The sequence below is a fragment of the Rhipicephalus sanguineus genome, chromosome 1, assembly GCF_013339695.2.
Source record: "Rhipicephalus sanguineus isolate Rsan-2018 chromosome 1, BIME_Rsan_1.4, whole genome shotgun sequence".
In the NCBI taxonomy this organism is placed as follows: Eukaryota; Metazoa; Arthropoda; class Arachnida; order Ixodida; family Ixodidae; genus Rhipicephalus; species Rhipicephalus sanguineus.
In genome coordinates, this window is record NC_051176.1 from 329,098,355 (window position 1) to 329,119,361 (window position 21,007).

Sequence of the window (21,007 nt, forward strand, 5' to 3'; positions counted from 1 at the left end):
ACGATAGGTAAGGAAATCAGTTCCAGCCTTGAAGAAGACAAGTCCACTTGTCGAAACGTCGGCTCGAGCGCCCACCCCCTGTTTACGGATTTTTTCAAACATAAATGATGGGTCACAACATGAAAATAATGACATAATCGACATGCAGTGATCTTGGTGCTCTTGCGGCCACTTCGTTAACTTGATATATATCGAAATTGCTATGGCGTGACAAGAGTGCATGCCGAACATAAGCAACAGGTTCTAACGTGCAAATCGTGACGCACATGTCATGTAGAGCATGATTTGCATGACATGGTCTCAGGGAGCTCGTGGCCGTTCACTTAAATGGATATATACAAAAATTGGTATGATGAGATATTTCTGTATAAATGACAGTTGGTAACATGAAAATCATGACATGCATGTCATGTACGGGCTGCTTTACATGCCACGCTCATGGTGCGCTCGCGGCCAGTTCTCTAGCTTGATATTGTAACGCACAATTCAGGCAGGTTGAGAATAACTATTTATTAAGGGCTAACTTGTGTCCGAAAAGTAAACGAGAGATGTTGGTAGAGTTCCTTGCCGGAGACCAAGAAGAACAAATCTCATCAAAGTCCTCGAGCGGGGCGTCACTTCTTCTTCACCGCATCTCGCGCTGAGAAGGCGCGTGCTGTCACGCCCTTTTCTTGTTTTTTACCATCGGGCCGTTGTTCTCTTGGAGTGCGCACAAACCTGCGCGCGTAGTTTGAACATGGTGTCTGTCTTGCATCATTATCCCTCCTCCCAAAACGCATCGTCCCGATGCGTACAGCGGGAATGTTGTTGAGAAGGTCTGATGCGTGATCTCCATTGGGGAAAGTAGTATTTGTGCAGATTGGAGGTGTATAGTACAATATTCATTGCCTGTCATAGTATGGCTTCATCCTGACAACATGCACAGTTTCTGTGCGACGTCGGCATCTTGACGAGCTCACTTGTCCTTCGGGTGTAACCTCGTAGTTTAAGGGGCCAATTCGACGTAGGACTCGGTAAGGGCCGAAATAACGACGCAGAAGCTTTTCGGATAGGCCAGGCGTCCGTATGGGAGTCCATATCCAAACTCTGTCGCCTGGTGTGTAGTCGACTTCTCTCCGCCGCAGGTTGTATCGGTTTGCATCAATGCGTTGCTGTTGTTTAACGCGGTGTCGTGCCAACTGCCGTGCTTCTTCGGCTCTCTGAGTGAACTCGCTGATGTCAGGCTTGTGCTCTTCATTTTCACTTACAGGCAGCATTGCATCTAAGGGCGTGGTAACTATTCGACCATACACAAGCTGGAATGGCGTCACCTTAGTTGTTTCCTGCAATGCAGCATTGTAAGTGAATGTGGCATACGGCAGTATGTTGTCCCATGTACGGTACTCCAGGTCGACGTAAATGGACAACATATCAGTCAGCGTTCTGTTGAGTCGCTCGGTTAGCCCATTCGTTTGAGGGTGATAAGCAGTTGTTTTCCTATGACATGTGTGGGTAAGTTTCATAATCGACTGCGTCAAATCGGCTGTGAATGCAGTTCCTCGATCCGTGATAACAACCCTGGGGGCACCATGTCGTAGTACTATGTTAGTAACGAAGAATTCAGCTACTTCTATGGCTGTTCCCCTGATGAGAGAGGCTGTCTCGGCATATCGGGTTAAATAATCTGTCGCTACTACTATCCATCGTTTGCCTAATGACGACGTCGGAAATGGGCCAAGTAGATCCATTCCTACTTGTTCAAATGGGGCTTCTGGAGGTTCTATTGGTTGAAGGTGGCCTGCGGGTTTTAATGGAGGCGTTTTGAATCTCTGGCAATCCCAGCATGTCCTCACATAATGCTGTACACCATCCAACAACTTTGGCCAGTAATACTTGGCACGAATGCGAGCGAGTGTTCTACTCACTCCGAGGTGTCCTGCTGATGGGTCATCGTGGCAGGCTTCCAGGATTTCAGATCGCAAGGCCGAAGGGATGACGAATAGGAATTTCTCTCTGCTGTGCTCGAAGTTTCTCTTGTACAGGACGTTGTTTCTCATCAGGTAAGACGACAATCCCCGGGCGAAAACTCGTGGAACACACACGGGTTGTCCTTCCAGGTGCCTGATGAGTGAAAGCAACTCGGCGTCAGATCGTTGATATTTAGCCATGTCTGTTGTAGTGACGGCTCCAAGAAACGGAAAGTCGTCTCCATCTTCCACAGGTGCAGATTCGACCGGTGCGCGTGACAGGCAATCGGCATCGCTGTGTTTGCGGCCAGTCTTATTACGACTGTTACGTCGTATTCTTGCAACCTGAGGCTCCATCTAGCAAGTCGCCCAGAAGGGTCCTTTAGGCTTGCGAGCCAGCACAACGAGTGGTGGTCGCTCACTGCTCGGAATGGTCTACCATATAGGTACGGTCGGAATTTTCTTATGGCCCATATTACCGCCAGGCATTCTTTTTCCGTCGCCGAGTAGTTCGTTTCAGCCCTCGAAAGAGTGCGGCTAGCATATGCGACCACTCGTTCCTCTCCGTTTTGCCACTGAACCAGCACGGCACCGAGTCCCGAATTGCTTGCATCCGTGTGAATGTCTATGTCCGCTTCGTTGTCGAAGTGTGCAAGAATTGGATGGTTTTGGAGTCGCCGTCGTAGCTCATTGAAAGCATCTTCTTGTTCGCTTATCCAGACGAAAGGCGCATCTTCTTTTGTCAGTCGCGTGAGTGGTTCCGCTATCTTCGAAAAATTTTTGACGAAGCGCCTGTAATAGGGGCAGAGCCCTAAGAATCGTCTCACAGCCTTTTTATCTGTTAATCTAGGAAACTTTTCTACGGCTGCAGTCTTCTCAGGGTCAGGGCGAATGCTTTCAGAGCTAATGATATGACCGAGGAAAAGCAGTTCATGGAAACCGAAATGACACTTCTGTGGCTTGATCGTCAGTCCTGCTGAACTGATAGCTTTGAGCACGGTGCGTAGTCGTGCCACGTGCTGATCGAAGGTAGCCGAAAAAACCACGACATCATCGAGGTAAACAAGACAGGACTGCCATTTTAACCCGGACAGGACAGTGTCCATCATCTGCTGAAACGTGGCGGGTGCGGAACACAGGCCGAAATGGAGCACCTTGAACTCGTATAGCCCATCTGGGGTGACGAAGGCTGTTTTCTCGCGATCTCGTTCGTCCACCTCTATCTGCCAGTATCCGCTCTTGAGGTCCAGAGAGGAAAAGAACTTCGCATCCCGTAGTCTGTCAAGGGTGTCATCGATCCTTGGAAGTGGATAGACATCTCGCTTTGTGACAACATTCAACTTTCGGTAGTCAACGCAAAAGCGCAAAGTCTGGTCCTTTTTCTTTACCAGCACCACAGGCGAAGCCCACGGACTGGCAGACGGTTGAATTACGTCGTCCCTAAGCATCTCTTCAACTTGGTTTCTGATGACCTCTCTCTCTTTTGGTGACACTCGGTAGGGGTGCTGGCAAATAGGCCTCACAGATTCGTCGACTATGATGCGGTGTTTGGCGATCGATGTTCTCTGTACTTTCGATGACGTGGAGAAACGCGAGGCAAATTCTCGTACAAGGCCCTCGATTTGCTGCTTCTGGTTCGATGATAGCGCTGCTTCGATGTGGATGGATGCGAGTATGGAGTCTATGGTGTCAGAGTTGAGTGATGCAGTCTCGAAAGGATTCAAATCTGTAATCGGAACGTAATCATGCAGGCGGCCAATGACAGTTCCCTTCGCAAGATGTTGCACCTCATTTCCGAAATTTGTCATGCAGGCGGCCAATGACAGTTCCCTTCGCAAGATGTTGCACCTAATTACCGAAATTTGTCAGAAAAACATTCGCGCACCCATCACGCAGCCGAACAATACCTCTTGCCGCACATATCCCTTTTTCAAGCAAGAGTCCACTGTTGCTTTCTGCTATTCCTTCATAATCGGTGAATACGTTGCTTACTTCAACAGCGATGCTGGATCTTGGAGGTACAGTTACGTCGTCGTCTACAATCTGTAGCGCATCGAATAGTTCTTCACACTCAAACGTCGCGATGGCGTGCTTCGTTGAGAACGACACGCACGTTTCCTGCAAGTTTATAACTGCACCATTCGCCTGCAAAAAGTCCATTCCAATAATTACATCTCTTGAACATTCTGATAGAACAATGAAAGTGGCGACATAGGTGAAGCCACGTATTCCGATTCTAGAGGTGCACCTGCCTGCCGGGTCAATAAGATGTCCTCCTGCGGTTCGCACTTCAGATCCTGACCAAGGAGTCGGCACTTCCTTGAATTTTCTTGCAAGTTCTCTGCTCATGACTGAATGGTCTGCCCCTGTATCTACCAAAGCAGTAGTTTCGTGGCCGTCTATAATTACACACAAATCTGAAGCGACGTTACTGTTTCCGCCCATACACTCGTGTTCATCGTAATATTTCAGAATCGGCACTGGAGGTTGTTTTCTTGCGTTGGCAGCGGCCTTACCTCCACAGGTCGCCGATTCTAGTTTTCCCGAAGCGGGCTTTGGGAACGTCGCCTTGGAGAGTTTGAGGATGGACGCGGACTCGGTGATCGATACCTCAGTGGCGCCGTTGACCGAGGTTGATGCTGCTGCGAGGAGTGAAAACCTTGGCGCGTTGACAAGTACTCCTCGATTTCAAAAGGGCGTTCACCATTCCGTGGGCAAGGAGCGTTTACGGGAAAGCCCCGAAGTCCCGCTCGGCGATATTCGCACATCCGGTAAAGATGGCCAGCTTCGCCGCAGTGATAACAAAGCGGGATTCGATCAGGAGTGCGCCATATGTCAGCCTTCTGGAACCTCGTCTCAGGTGGGTGTGGCGAGAACCGAGGTTTGGGCAAATGGGTGGTTGCTGCGGCGAAAGTACGTCCAGGGGCGCCTCTGAGTACCTCGGCGTATGAGATCGCTGGCTGCACCGGAAATGACGCTTGAGGCTGTGCTTGTGGCTGCTGTTCCCAGACTACTTGTCTCACTTCCTCACGAACCACTTCCGCCAACGACGAGACCTGTGTCGGGTTGCTGTTGAGCCTCTGGAGCTCTTCTCGAACAACAGACCGAACGAGCTCTCGTAGTACGTCGGTGCTATCCCCGAAGACTGCTGACACCGCGCCTACAGATGCGACGTTCACATCCCGGTTGTAGTGCCTTGCTCTCTGTTGCAGTGTCTTTTCCACCGCTGTCGCCTCGGAGCGAAATTCGGCAACGGTTCGTGGAGGGCATCGAACCAAACCGGCGAAAATCTCCTGCTTGACACCACACATCAGATGCCGAAGCTTCTTCTCCTCACTCATATTTGGATCGGACCGGCGAATTAAGCGGGACATGTCTTCGACATACATTGCCACGCTTTCGTTGTTTCGCTGGTTTCTTGCTTGCAAAGCGGCTTCAGCTCTTTCTCTGCGGTCCGTGCTCAGGTACGTGGCCAGTAGCTCCCGTCGGAAAGCATCCCATGTGCGAAGGGCACCTTCATGGTTTTCGAACCACGTTCGTGCACTGTCCTGCAGAGCGAAATAAACGCGGCGGAGCTTCCGGTCTTCGGTCCATCTGTTGCAGTCAGCGACATGCTCAAAACCCTCCAGCCAGTCTTCCGCGTCTTCATAGGGGTCGCCATGGAAAGGCTCGGGCGTCCGCGGCTGATCAACAACGACATGTGTTGCGGCAGTCTGGGACGTCATTTCGGTACTCTCACTGCAGACAGCTGGTGCTACTCTAGGCTCTGGCAGAAGGGGAAATTCGGGTGGCTCACCACGTAGACGACGGCTTGCGCCGTCGTCTTCTTCAAACCAATCTTCTTCAAACGGTGGGATACCGAGTGCAGATAAGGGATAACAACGAACTTTTTTCCCTTATCCGAGTTCGTTGTTATCCCTTATCTGCACTCGGTATCCCACCGTTTGAAGAAGATTGGTGGTCATTATGACGTGAATGTTGTTTTTCGCGCCGGCAAGAAGCTAGGGAGCGTTTGCGCAAGAGTTGAAAAAAGAGCGCAGGAGAGGCAGGCCGCTGACAGCACTGAAGGTTGCACCATGAAGCACTCTAAGCGATTCACTGAATGCGCGAGCGGAGTGGTGTACGCCATCCCTTTGTCATGTGGTGGTGCGTACATTGGGCAGACGGGTCGTTGTCTCAACGTCCGTCTAAGGGAGCACGCTAGCTCTCTGAAAGGCACACCATCTACGCATCTTTCCCTCCATTGCCGGCAGTGCGGATGCGCAGCCGAGCTAAACAAAACCACCGTGATGATGAGGCACAGGGACCAGCGCACGCGTGAAATAGCTGAAGCGTTTGAAATTATAAAAGCAAGAGACAGATGCGTGAGCCAGCCTTCAATCGCTCTCACGGAGGCTGAGATTACCTATCTACAGCATACGTGAGTATACATGCCTGGTGGGGGATAAGATTTTCTGTTTGGTTTTTGTGGTTTTTTTGTTTTCTGTTTTTGTTTGTTTTTTTTTGTGCTTATATATGATACGTTTCTTCCATTAAAATTTCAGTTGTTAGACAGCGCTTGTGTCGTGCACTTCCTTGTGTTTCCGTGTTCCTTTTTTTGCGCTGAACATGGCGAGTATGTTCCAACTAGCCCAATTTGCCACCTTAATTAAGGGCTAACTTGTGTCCGAAAAGTAAACGAGAGATGTTGGTAGAGTTCCTTGCCGGAGACCAAGAAGAACAAATCTCATCAAAGTCCTCGAGCGAGGCGTCACTTCTTCTTCACCGCATCTCGCGCTGAGAAGGCGCGTGCTGTCACGCCCTTTTCTTGTTTTTTACCATCGGGCCGTTGTTCTCTTGGAGGGCGCACAAACCTGCGCGCGTAGTTTGAACATGGTGTCTGTCTTGGCGTCAATATACACGAAAATTGGTATTGCGCGATGGGACTGTATGGCGAACATGACAGGTCCCAACATGCAAATCATGACACGCATGTCATTTACAGCACAATCTACATGGCACTGTTGTGGTGCTCTTCCGGCCGTTTTGTTTACTGGATATATACCAAAATTGGTGTGGCATGGCGTGAGTGCATGATGAACATAATGACAGGTCGATCATGTATTGTATGTACCACAATATACGCTTCATTAGCATGGTATATACCAGATTGTACATGCACGTATGCATGACAGACATGCGATATATAGTGAACTAGATGTCATGACGGGAATGACTTCATTTGCCTCAAAGACAAACGAGGTGATGTATGCAGCTCTTTGCTGGCTGCTTTGCATTACATGGATTCCCACCGTGTGTGGGATCTGGCAGATTTTTTCGTCCATTTCTATTTACTTTAATTTTCGTCACAATTAGTTCAGAGACAAATTTATGTCCTCTATGCTTTCCCTGGCCTAACTGTCTGTTCAGTTTATTTGGTTGTCTCGCACTGCATGACTTTGCTATTTGTTTTTTTTGTTTTCGAAATAGCTCCAAGCACTGGCGTGGCTCTGTGGTGGAATGCCTGCTTGCCACGCAGAAGCCTGGGCTCAATCCCCACTCGAGCCAAAAATCTTTATTATTTATTTATGTACATCTTCTTTGAATTTTCACTTGCGGGAAACGCCGATTTCTCGCTCACAACCAATGATGCCGACACTGGAATTTCTGAAAAACAAGCTTCTTAATGCTAGAGCATTAAAGCGACTGCGACTTTTGAGTTGGCCGAACACAAACATCAACAATGTGCAAAAGAAAGCACATGCTTTTCAGATGACACTCTTAGACTAGTCACAAAAAAAAATATATATAACAGAGAACTCATGAAAAAAAAAACACGCACACCATAATCACGTGGCAGGCAAGCGGTAGTTCTTTGCGCGGTCGTGCATCCCCCTGCATGATGTGCTGCGTACATGTCTTTTCAGTGCCGTGAAAAGTTTACAGAAAGAACACTGTTCCCTCTGCCGTTCCTTCGTAATCGAAACGAATAACCGTTACAGTTCTACTGATCCTTAATGGAACAGTGGCATTCCTTCGTTCCTCCCAAAAGGAACTAGTTCCAGGAATGCCATTCCTTGGAACCCCGCTCCGTGCAACACTGATCCAAATTACTCACTGGCATATCTTAAGGGGGGACGTGGCAATGAGAATGGTAAATTTGGTCAAAATGTTCAATTTTTCAATTGATTTTTTTCTGCAATCCTAAGACCGTGTTTTACATTGTGGTGAAATATTAGACCGAAATAAGCAGTAGAAGTTGAAAAGAAAAGCATTTTACTATTGCGCTGTCATCAAAAACTGAGGAAATTGGGTTTTAGAAAATTCAAATATGCAGTTTCCCCTTGACACAGTGCCACCGTATTGGGGTCATCATTGGCGTCATCATAAAGAGGACAGATAGAGCTCAAGATAGCCGCAAAGCTGCGTTTCTCTAATGAAAAATAAAACCAGCTTCCTTCTGAGTTCCATTTTCTTAGCTTTCATTTTTTTAACAGTTGCTGTCAGTCATCCCTGTGGCATTTCACAACAGATAAGAATATAACCATTCCATTTTCTGCGCTTAGATCCTGAGACATTGGTGAGTACCGTAAAGCTGTCCATATTTGTCTGCACGTCATACAGATTTTTATAATTGGTTTTTTGTAAAAGTTGTTAGTAAGACAGCATGTAAAAGAAATTTCAAAAATTTTTGTGTATGCTTATCTGAATATTAAAAAATAAACCAACAGCTTTACGGCACAGAATGAGCCCTTGTGAATATCCTTACGCAAAAATCTTGATGAAATTATGTTTCATTCATTAATTAATTTTGGGATGACAATGAGAGCTTATCAAGTGTTGTAACTCAAAAACTGCAAAGATAGCTCAAAACCAGTTTCAGTTATGATATCAGCACAACATATCACATCTGCATGCCAAATTTCTTCACTCTATCACCATAAATAACAAAGATAGTTTTCATTGCCACATCCCCCCTTAAGTGGCAGTCCTCACAATCCTACACACACAACCCACAAACAAGTGTCTTTACGGCACAAGGTGGTAAAACAAATCGGCAAGTAAACAAAGCAGTAATATAAGGACTCATTAAGCGTTGTACAGGTTTTAATGGAACCCCATCATTTTTCTGCCTTACTCACTCTTTTGATGCATCTCGTCAACAAATAATACGGTGCCTGGCCATAGAGGCATCGAGGGCCAATCATATTGCCACGTACGTTAAGTACAAAACAGCATAATTTTGCTATAGGTATATTTGTAACACATTTGAAGGCTTTTATACAAAGGAAACTGAGAAGCTATTGGCAGTGTTTGTGGGATGCTGAAGGCAATGATAAGCTTCACATTGTCAAGCCAGACATTGGTCACCAGTAACAAAAGTTGGATGACCCAATGTGAGAATAGGCCACATCACTTGCTAACTTGTAGTGAACCTCCAAAGTGTAGCAGGTCTGGGGAGACACTTCTTGTGCTTTATGATTTCTCACCGTGTCGCGAAATGGAAGATGAAAGAAGAAAGCGCTTGTCATACATGCAACACATGCCTTTTCAACCAGTGTAATGTTCCTTGGCATTGAGTAATTATTTGACACTAAATTTGTTTTAAACTTTTTGCAAGAAGCTGGTTTATTGCAAGTTGAAAGCACAAGAGATTCCTGTCACAATGTTTCACATAGCACGTCTCTGTGCTGTTGCATTTCGGGTTTGTGGAGAGGCGTATATACTGGTTGTTGTGTGTGTGACTGCATCATCGTTTAGTAGTACTAATCACTACATACTAGTTTTACACAGTGTTTGAGATCCCTATACTGCCATAATTCACGTACCATTTTCCATTCTTTGTTATATTACATATTCATGATCATGTGCGTGGCGCACTTTGGCCAGACCTGGCCATAGCGCAATAAAAAATATATATCATCGTCACGCGATTTTCACTTACTGTCAATGGTACAGTAGACTCTCGATAATTCAAACTTGAGGGGACCTCAGGATTTTATTTGAATTATAAGAAGTTCTCATAAATATGACTCAGGGCAACACACCAACTAACACTGCGATGTTTATTGTTTCTCAGTGCCGCAGCAACATCATAGACTGCTCTGCATGATTGCCAGTAAAATTTTTATACATCGGTGATAATAGTACTGGTTTTTGTTATTATACAAGGCATGAACGGGTGTGTAATTAAGGGACGAAATATGTTGCGTCCCATGACAGTTGCTAGCCCCTTCTAATTCTTGGGACGCTTTCTCGCATGGCATACCGCAGACAAAGTGACTTTAAGAAATGTTTGGCATGCGATAGATCAAGGCCAGACCGTACATTTTTTTTTTCATTGGTCAGCAGGAGATTATTGGTGCGCAAGGTTCGGCTGGTTTGACCGTTTTGTAGGCAGGCAATCCGCTTTCTTTGCGCTTGTTAGTAGGAGAAAAACGTGAATGTTCAGCTAGAAGCAACAAAGGCAGCAGATATTTCCAGACGTGGACAAGCAAAAAGTTTGAATTAACCAAATTTGTGCAGTGAGGCAGTTTGAATTAAGCAGCTTTAAAATACATAGAAAACATAGTGGGCCAACCAAAAATTTAAGATTTGTTTGAATTATCAGAGTTTGAATTATCGCGAGTCTACTGTAGATATTTTCTGTACTTTTTTCCATAGTACTGTTACTACCCTCAACAACACATCTGTATTGTGTTTTTTTCTTGGGCATAATATTAGACCGTGCACGATGTTGTGCAAAGAATTAGTTTGTACCTGGTGCTGACTGTTGCAGTGCCAAGCCCTCCAGTAGAAATGGGCTGAGCTCGTGGTACTTACGCAGGCCACCCAGCTGTCCAATGTGGGCTTGGTGCTGTCTGAGCCACTGCAGGGCTGTGCCAGCCTCGTCAATCGTCTTGAGCTCCGCCACAATGTGGTGCTCGTCGAGCGCGGGTGAGTCCAGCATTTACTTTGCTCTGCACAATCGTATTGTCATGTGGCTGTGACCACCGGTAACGTTGAAACACTTTGTTGGGCAAGCACAGTACGGGACGCTTCAACACTCCAAGTGCAGCACAGATCTGATGTGTCAGGTTTTATACATGCGTCGCAGTACATTCGCGTGCAATCTGGAAATACACGCGCATCTGGCATGCAGTGTTTGTAGAATAGACGGCATCATTCGGGACGTTGAAGGGCGGCCTGCGCTGAGCAATAAAGCGCGTCACAAGAAAGTGAAAATGCGTTTCGTGTGAAATAAAAGAAAGTAAGTACGCATGTCAAGAACATGCATTGTTCTTTATATATAAATGATTAGAACTGTTATGTGTGTTCAGCGCCTTGATGTATCCAGACCTTCTAGACTGTTTTTGATGTTTCTAATCAGATTGCGTGCATGTGGTGGAGTGCATTTTGGAATGTATACGACCAGCAGAGGTTATGCTAGAATGACGCATTCATAAAGAAATCGCCACCTGAGATGCAGCCGCAAGCCCAAATATCCAAGCATCTAAAAGCTGCAGCTTTTATGGTGCACCATGGAACCCTCGGACACAGCACGCAATGCCGCCATGCTGCTGCGACGCGTACTTGTGTGCTTAGGTAATTTGACATTTGAGTTCTGCGGCCTCGTCCTATATGTCGCTACAGGAAAATCTGGCAGATCCCACGTACTGTGGCGCTGCTTACACTGCGTTGTTTGGCTTTGCGACAAGTCGAGGCATTCATGTCATGACATGTTGTTCACTGTCATATGTTTCTGATGCAAGCATGCATGTATATTCTCCAGATCAGTAGACTACAGTTATGTCATACTCGTGAAAACGAAAGCTCCAACAACCGAGGCGGCCTGATTGATCTCGGATATTGGCGAGTCAACAAAGCGAGTAGTGGTCACTGACCGCTCGAAATGGCTGGCCGTATAGATTGGGTCGAAACTTACTGATGGCCCAAACGACTGCTAAGCACTCTTTTCCGGTGGTAGAGTAGTTAGTCTCTGCTTTTGCGAGACCGCAGCTCACATAAGCGATCACACGTTCTGCGGCGTTCGGCCATTGAACTAGAATGGCTCCGAGCCTACGTTGCTTGCGTCCGTGTGAACTTCAGTTTCCGCAGTATCGTCTAAATGCACTAGCACTGGAACTGTTTGAGGTTGTTGCATAAGTCTACGAAGGCCTGTTGTTGCTCTTCTGTCCACCCGAACGGGACATCTTGTCACTTTAGTCTCGTAAGAGGTGCTGCAGTTTCGAAGAATCCTTCAACAAAATGACGGTAGTAGGCGCAGAGGCCGAGGAACCGCTGTACAGCCCTTTTGACTTCGGGATGAGGGAACTCGGCAGCAGCAGCCAGCTTCTCTGGGTCTTGTCGAACACCCCGAGGGCTCACCACGTGGCCTAGAAACTTGAGATCCTGATAGTGAGGTTTGCCTTGCGTATTGCAGTGAGGAGGCTTGTTAGTTGTGTGAGATGTTCGTCGACCGTGCTTGAAAATACAGTGATGTCGTCCAAGACACGTCTGCCACTTTAGTCCAGCGAGCACATCATTTGTTGAAATGTCCTTCATTGAAACAGAGACAGAAAGGCAGTACATTAAATTCATACAGCCTGTCAGGAGTCGCGAAAGCGGTTTTCTAGCAGTCGTGCTCGTCAACTTCAATTTGCCAGTACCCTGACTTGAGGTCTAACGATGTAAAGAACTGAGCATCGCGCAGGCGGTCCATGGGGTCATCAATCCGGGGCAGGGGATAAACATCGTGTTCAGTGTTCAATGCAGAAGCGATGTGCGATGTCTTTCTTCTTTACTTGTACAACAGGCAGTGGCGTAGCCAGGGGTGGGGGGTGCCCCTCCTCTCCCCGAAATTTTTTCTGCCATGTGTTACAGAGCACGAAATGACACTCGACTGCACTTACCTGCCCGGACCCCACGTCAGATCAAGGGCGTGCCCCCCCCCCTGCGAAAAAATTTCTGCCTACGCCACTGACAACAGGCGATGCCCATGAGCTTGTCGATGGTTCAATGGCATCATCATTAAGCATGTCTTGATGCTTAATCGCCTCCCTTTCTTTTGGGGACACGCGGTATGGATGTTCTCCGTAACAATGTGGTCTTTGGTAGCGAAAGTGTGCTGTACTTTTGATTCTGTAGAGAAGTAATTAGAGAATTCTGTCACAAGGCCTAGCAGCCGCTCTTTTTGCGGATCTCACAACACAGCATTGATGTGAATGCAGCTGCCCAGGTTAGCGCCTCCAGTTGTTGCATCCAGTGAAGTCACTTCCAGCGTCTGAGAAGTCGGCGATTTTGCTGAGAAAGGTGACAGCGGTGCCTTGCTGGAACTCCTCGCTGAAGTTTGTCAGCAGGCCTCGAGCTATGCAGATGTTGCGTTAGAGCGGAATATATGCCTCGGCAATGCCTTCATAGGCGTCGAATTGTAGACTGCTTCACAGCTTACGAGGGTCAGGATGCTACTCTTCAGCGGTAACGTGATGTAGGTCATCAACAGTCCTCCAGGCATTGACATAACTGTTGTCAGTGCTGCTCGCTAAGGCATGTGCCGTTGCAAGTTAATCACGGCTCCATTGGCCGGTAGAAAGTCCATCCCTCGAACACCTCGGCAGTATAGTAAAATCTCCCCGAGATACGTGAACCTGTGAATGCTGTTAATCTTCCCACCAGAGTTAGGTGGTGCCTCCTGCCGTGCGAATTTGCGACCCAGTCTGCTGGCTAGAAACCTTCTTCAGCTTGAAGGCCCATGCTCATAAATGAGGTGTCTGCTTCTGTATCAATTAGCGCAGTCACTTGTTTGTCATTCACTGTTACAGTAATGTTTTACGTTGCCACTTTTCGTACCATGTTTGACTGCATCTGTATGTCTGCCCAGCACCTCCTGTATTTCTTCAGTGCCTGGGCGAACGCTCTCCTCGGGCTGTCGAGCGCTCGCTCCATCTCCGCTCACCGCTGCCGTGTGGTGGCACTGTGCGAGTAGACTACGGGAAGCTGGCGCTGAACGGCCACGCATATTACGAAGCTCACGAATTCGTGTGTGCATCTGAGTTTAATTGCCCCCGCAGGGGCGTCTGCGCAAGCAGGCGTTTGGTGTGTAGCGACACCACGGACCCGAGCTAACGGGGGGTTTCGACCCCTCCCACGTCTCGCCGTGCGTGGCTTTGCCGTGTCCGGGGAAAAGGGGATCCTGGGGGTTGAGCCGACGCCGGGTGATTGGACCTTTAATGCCTCCCGGCAGAGGCAACACACCCCTTTGGCCCCGGCTTCACGTAGACGGCACCCCTGGGCTGACCCACCCAGGGGAATTCGGCAGTCGCCTTTTCCTATGTCTCTCTTCCTACATCTTCGTCTTTCGCTCTTACTTTAAATTTATCCTGTCATCTTCTCTCTTCCATTTACTTCCCAATTTTCCAGGCGGCGAGGGTTAACCTTGTGTAGTTATCCAACCTCGGATAGGTATATTTGGTTATAGCGGCGATGCATGGCTGACGTCTCCAAGTGTTATTCAACCTTGTAGCGTCCCCTTGTTGGGCTCGGTGGTGGGTGGCCACCATCGCCGCCGAACTTTACCAGTCCCTCATGGCAAACGCTCTGCCCTCACATCCTGATCGCTCCGTCAAAAGGTGGCGCACCGAAGATACATCACTTTTCGCTAAACAGAAGCAGGCTTTTCCCAAGTTCCACGTTGTGCACAGTAATCATGAAACCAAAACAGTCCGAGCTATGTCACCATTTCTTGTCTCAAAGTTGCTGACGGATGCAATTGGCCCAGGCTATAAAGCTACGAAGATGGGAAGCGGAGATCTTCTTCTTGAAGTCCGCGACAAAGAACAGTATGATAAACTAGGACACCTTGTGGCTTTTGGCAGTTTTCCGATCTCTGTGACAGCACATCGCACAATGAACACTGTGAAGGGCGTAGTGTCGGACGAAGACCTAGTAGAACTCACTGAAGCAGAACTCTTAGATGGATGGAGAGTTCAAGATGTAGTAAATGTCCAGCGCATCACAATCAGGCGAAACAACAACGAAATCCCGACGAAACATTTAATACTCACTTTTAATTCTACTACCCTACCTGAGACTCTAGAAACCGGCTATGTGAAACTTCATGTTAGACCATACATTCCAAACCCGCGACGTTGCTTTAAATGCCAACGGTTTGGTCATGCGTCACAGAGCTGCCGAGGGCAGCTTACTTGTCCTAAATGCGGAACAACGGGCCATTCTGCCGAAGAATGCACTCACGATGAGACACACTGCGCGAACTGCGATGGAGACCACCCTGCGTACTCCAGAGCCTGTCCAACTTGGAGAAAAGAAAAAGAAATAACGCTAAAAGTACAAGAGAACATAACGTTCCGTGAAGCGCGACAACGTCTTTCACCGTCCTTCGCTTTCAAAACGTCTTTTGCCGAAGTGGTGCGACAGGGGGCGGCACCACAACGGCCTATCGCAGTTGCCCGGACCACGAGCAGCGTGCCGAGGCAAACGCCACCCGCTCCCACGGTGGGAGTAGCTTGGCTGCCCTGCCCACTCCGAATACGACCACACCAAACCTGACCACACCGGTGGCCACTACAAGCTCTAGCACCGTAGAGGCTAAGGAGGGCACGTCGACCTCCGGCGCGGTGGGGTCCAAGACTTCGTCGCCTCAGACGAAGTCTACGCGAAGTAGACATCAGTCTTTGGAACGGGCGTCCAATGCCCCGCAAGAGGCTATGGACACCAGTCCAAGTCAAATGGCGCAGACAGCGCCGAAGGAGCGGCGAGCTTCGCTCGACCGCTCCAAGAAAGACAGAACACCAATTACAGGGCCTGGCAAGGGCCCTGTTAAGTAAGCCTTAATCTACCACTCTTGAGACACACAGCACAATTTTTATTTTTTTTATTTTTTTTTTCAACATGTACAAAATCATGCAGTGGAATGTCAGAGGATTACTGCATAACCTAGACGACATCCAAGAACTTCTAAGCGAATTTAATCCAAAGGTGCTGTGGGTCCAAGAAACACACTTAACATCTAGGCAGACAAACTTCCTCCGACAACGCTTAATTTTCCGAAAAGATCGCGAGGATGCTGTCGCATCTTCTGGCGGTGTAGCCATAATAGCTGACAAAAGTGTGGCATGTCAACATCTCAAGCTCCAAACGGCCCTTGAGGCAGTTGCCATCCGAGCCTTAATTTGTGATAAGCTTATTACCATCTGTTCCCTGTACATACCACCACATTATCACCTTCAGAAGTGCGAATTAGAATCATTAATAGGGGAACTCCCGGAACCATTTTTGGTTCTTGGAGACTACAACGCACACAGTAGCCTGTGGGGCGATTCTCGCTGCGATGCGCGAGGTCGTCTTATTGAGCAACTTCTGTATTCTTCTGGAACATGTCTACTGAACACGAAGGAGCCCACATACTTTAACCTCGCGAACAAATCATACTCTGCCATAGACCTTAGTATTTCATCACCGACGCTTTTACCGTATTTTAAATGGAGTGTTTTTAAAAACCCGTATGGGAGTGACCACTTCCCGATAATCCTAAGTATGCCGAAACAAAATCAACTTCCGCCGCAAGTTCCTCGATGGAAGCTGGACTCAGCCAATTGGGAAGAGTACCGAAATCTTACTCACGTGACATGGGCTGAGATGTCCGCACTAACCATAGATGATGCTGTAAAGTATTTTACAGCTCTTATAATTTATGCTGCCTCGAAATGCATTCCCGAAACGAGCAGCACATGTCCCAAACGGCGTGTTCCCTGGTGGAACGACGAATGCAAGAAAGCACGCAACAAGCAAAACAAAGCGTGGAGGATGCTTAGGGACTCTCCGACAGTGGAGAATTTAGAGAATTTTAAACATATAAAATCCCAAGGCAGGAGGACATGCCGACAGGCGCGAAAAGAGAGTTGGCAGAGGTTTTTGTCTAGTATAAACTCGTATACGGACGAAGGAAAAGTCTGGAATAGGTTTAATAAAGTAAGAGGGCGAGAAGCGTATTCACCCCCATTAGTAAACACAGAAGGCGACACCCTGGAAGACCAGGCGAACTTCCTGCGAGCACACTTTGAACATGTGTCCAGCTCGTCGCACTATTCCGAGGCTTTCCATCGCTACAAGACAACAATAGAAAAACAGAAATTAGAGCGCAAAACCACAAAACACGATGCGTATAACAGAGCTTTCTCCTTAGCTGTGCTGCAGTCATCGCTAAACTGCTGCAGTAATTCAGCCCCAGGCTCCGACCGTGTGGTATATGACATGCTGAAAAACCTACCTGCCGAAACACAAAAAACCTTACTGTCCTTGTACAATGCCATCTGGTTTTCCGGCGAGATCCCCTCGTCTTGGAAAGAGGCGATCGTCGTTCCCATTCTTAAACAGGGCAAGGATCCATCCTCCGTTGCGAGTTACAGGCCCATCGCTCTTACAAGCTGCCTGTGTAAACTTTTCGAAAAGATGATAAACCGCCGACTTATGCATTTCCTGGAAACAAACAATCTACTTGACCCGTACCAGTGCGGATTTCGCGAGGGTAGATCCACCACCGACCACCTATTACGTATCGAGGCACAAATCCATGACGCATTCGCCCACAAGCAGTTCTTTCTGTGTTCCTCGATATGGAAAAGGCTTACGACACAACATGGCGCTTCGGAATACTAAGAGACCTGTCCCACCTTGGTGTACGTGGTAGAATGCTAGATATAATAGAGAGCTACTTGTCAGATCGTACGTTCCGTGTCCGAGTAGGAAATGTTCTATCAAGACGATTCCTTCAAGAAACCGGAGTGCCACAGGGTGGTGTACTTAGCTGTACACTCTTTATAATCAAAATGAATTCCTTGCGTCTTTGCATCCCACGGAATATGTTTTATTGCACATATGTCGATGATGTACAGGTCGGCTTTAAATCGTGCAACCTCTCGATGTGTGAGCGGCAGGTCCAGCTAGGTTTAAACAAGATCTCTAGATGGGCAGACGAAAATGGCTTTACACTGAATGCACGAAAAAGTACTTGCGTCTTATTCTCCCGAAAGAGAGGCCTCCATCCCGATCCAGACATTGGGCTACATGGACAGCGTCTGTCGGTAAAAACGGAGCACAAGTTCCTAGGGCTTATCCTAGACACGAAACTCTCCTTTATAACACACATCAAGTACATAAAACACAAGTGCATAAAAACAATGAATGTTCTAAAAGTATTGTCACGCACTGCGTGGGGTAGTGACAAGAAATGTCTGATGAATTTGTATAAAAGCCTCATACACACTCGCCTAGACTACGGGGCAATAATCTACCAGTCTGCGACACCAAGCGCCCTAAAAATGCTTGACCCTGTCCACCATCTAGGCATTCGGCTATCTACGGGCGCCTTTCGCACCAGCCCCGTGGAAAGCCTCTACGTCGAATCGAACGAGTGGTCGCTACACCTCCAGAGATCTTACCTATCTTTTGTATATTTCCTCAAGGTGAACGCAAACAACGAACACCCCTCACACACTACAATCAATGAGTTGTGTGCTTCTGAACTCTTTCACAACCGTCCTTCGATGAGACAGCCGTACTCACTTCGTGTGAGGAGCCTAGCTGAAGAAATGGGTGTGCCACTTCTCGAACACTGTCTAATGGCTCCCGCTGCCTATCTCCCGCCGTGGCAGTGGCAGCTTATAGAGTGCGATCTTTCTTTCGTCGAAGTTACCAAGCATGCGCCACTTGCACATATCCGTACACACTTCCTTGAATTACAATACAAGTACCCTGTTGTGCCAGAGCACCTGACCGAACGTGGAAGCAGGGATCAACCCCTGCATGCTTTGTCTGCAATCCGGGGAAAACAGCGTCTTCACCCAGCCGGCCCCGTCAACTGACGCCTAGTCGTTCTTCAAAGCTGCCCAGCTATGGAAAGGCTGCTCAACTCCTGCGGTGTAAAGGAGATTCAGCACCTGCGGCCTAAAGGAGCATTGCTATCAGGCAACCAGGAGAGGAGTCAACAGCTGCGTGCTGTTGTGCCTGGGCATCTGCTTTCGGGCAACCAGGAGAGGAGTCAGCACCTGTGTGCTGTGTGCCAGAGCATTGCTATCAGGCAACCAGGAGAGGAGTCAGCACCTGTGTGCTGTGTGCCAGAGCATTGCTATCAGGCCACCAGGAGAGGAGTCAGCACCTGGACTTCGGTCAACACCTGCGTGTTGCTCATGCCGGCGCATCCCAGTTCGGAGAAAGGTCGACACCTACGTGCCGGCGGACGGTCAACAGGACAATGGACGGCTAGAGGATTTAAGGCCGTGCCGGTCCGTCGATCGAGGGAGAAGGAGAACGACTCGAACGGAGTCGACAGGTAGAACCAGCCGACGTGGTCGGGTTGGCAGTCATGTTGCCTAAAAGCGAAAATATGTAAATAATCTGTACATAAAACTTTTCCTTCTTCACCTTGCCCTTACTGACTACTCCGAGCACGATACACACCCGTGTTCGCACCGGCCACGCAACCCGAGTCCCAACAGCGGTTCCAGAGGAGGGATGCAACGACGCGTATTCCCAGCAGCGAGCCTGAGGGACGACATCGGAACATAAAGGTGGCGGTAGCGATGGGCCACGCTACCTCATTCCTAACAACCCACACCCTGAATTCTTTACAGATGCCTCAAAGTCTAACACTTCTGTGTCGTACGCAGCCGTTGGTCCATCCTTTTCCGATTCCGGTATTCTGCACCCTGATTCCAGTATCTTCACGGCAGAAGCCTACGCGATACTCACGGCAGTTAAACACATAAAACAATTAAAACTACAAAAGGCAGTGATATACACGGATTCATTAAGTGTAGTGAAAGCTTAAAAACTATGACAAAACACACAAATCCGGTCCTTGTCTCGCTCTACTCTATTTTATGCACGATCTACTCACTTAAACAACACGTCGTAGTGTGCTGGGTGCCAGGGCACCGCGAGATACAAGGCAACATGTTGGCGGATCAGCTAGCAGCATCCGCCCACGAAAACAGTCCCAATACATCTGTAGCTATCCCTCCAATAGACTTAAAACCATTCCTCAAAAGAAAGCTCAGGGCCTTTTGGCAGAGCACATGGGATAGGCACACACGAAATAAACTGCATGTTATCAAGCCGCAACTAGGTAATTGGCCGCCGGTATCAAAATCACGCCACACAGAAGTTACACTCTGCAGACTTAGGATTGGCCACACATACAGTACACATTCATACATTTTGTCCGGAGGCGATCCACCTGTGTGTGACCATTGTGGCGACCCCCTCACTGTACTCCACACCTTACTGCAATGCAGGGAGCTAGACGCTCTCAGAAAAAAGCATTTTTCATCTATATACCTGCAGTACCCACTCCATCCTGTTATGTTCATTGGCAGAGAACCCCATTTTAAATATCAGTCCCTCTTTGCATTCCTAAAAGATCTACACAATTTTAACGTTATTTTTCCAGGCGCTCTGTAGCGCGGCCTCATGATTGAGGCTGCTGCTACGGTTTCCATCAAAGTAAGCACCTGCCTCCCGGCCTTTGGGATCAAAGGCCTTGAGGAGGCACTCGTGCTGTTATCCCGCCTTTCACTTGTAAATACCATGATCACTCGTCGTTTATCCCACACCCATAGATCACACCACTTGTCACTGCCATAATTTTAGACTGTATACACATTTTTTTACGCTTCTTTATAGCGCGTGATTTTAGGCCTCTATACAGCCACAATACACCCGATCATCGTAATCACTGGTCATCGCCAACACCACATAAAAGACATGGCGCTCTTTGGCCACCCATGGCCCTTGCGCCACAAAACCCCACTAATCATCATCTGAGTTTAATTGCATTCAGGCTTCTCGCAGGCCTTCACAGATACAGGGGGGATGGAAAGAAGCAAAAACGTAGTGGCATGCTCTTTTCATCACGCTCTATAATATAATAATAATAATTGTTGGGGTTTAACGTCCCAAAACCTCGATATGATTGTGAGAGATGCCGTAGTGGAGGGCTCTGAAAATTTAGGCCGCCTGGGGTTCTTTAAAGGGACACTAAAGGCAAATATTAAGTCGACGTTGATTGTTGAAATAGCGGTCCA

General features: G+C 48.0%; 1 protein-coding gene across 2 annotated transcripts in view; it reads left to right on the forward strand.

Annotated features, from left to right (window-relative positions):
* Positions 1 to 21,007, forward strand: part of LOC119379531 (protease-associated domain-containing protein 1) — a 150,533-nt gene that overhangs the window by 44,671 nt on the left and 84,855 nt on the right. For both annotated transcript variants that reach the window (XM_037648825.2, XM_037648826.2), the window contains one exon: positions 10,753 to 10,862. In XM_037648825.2, coding sequence (XP_037504753.1) covers positions 10,753 to 10,862 — 110 coding nt within the window. The remainder of the gene's footprint in view (positions 1 to 10,752; positions 10,863 to 21,007) is intronic.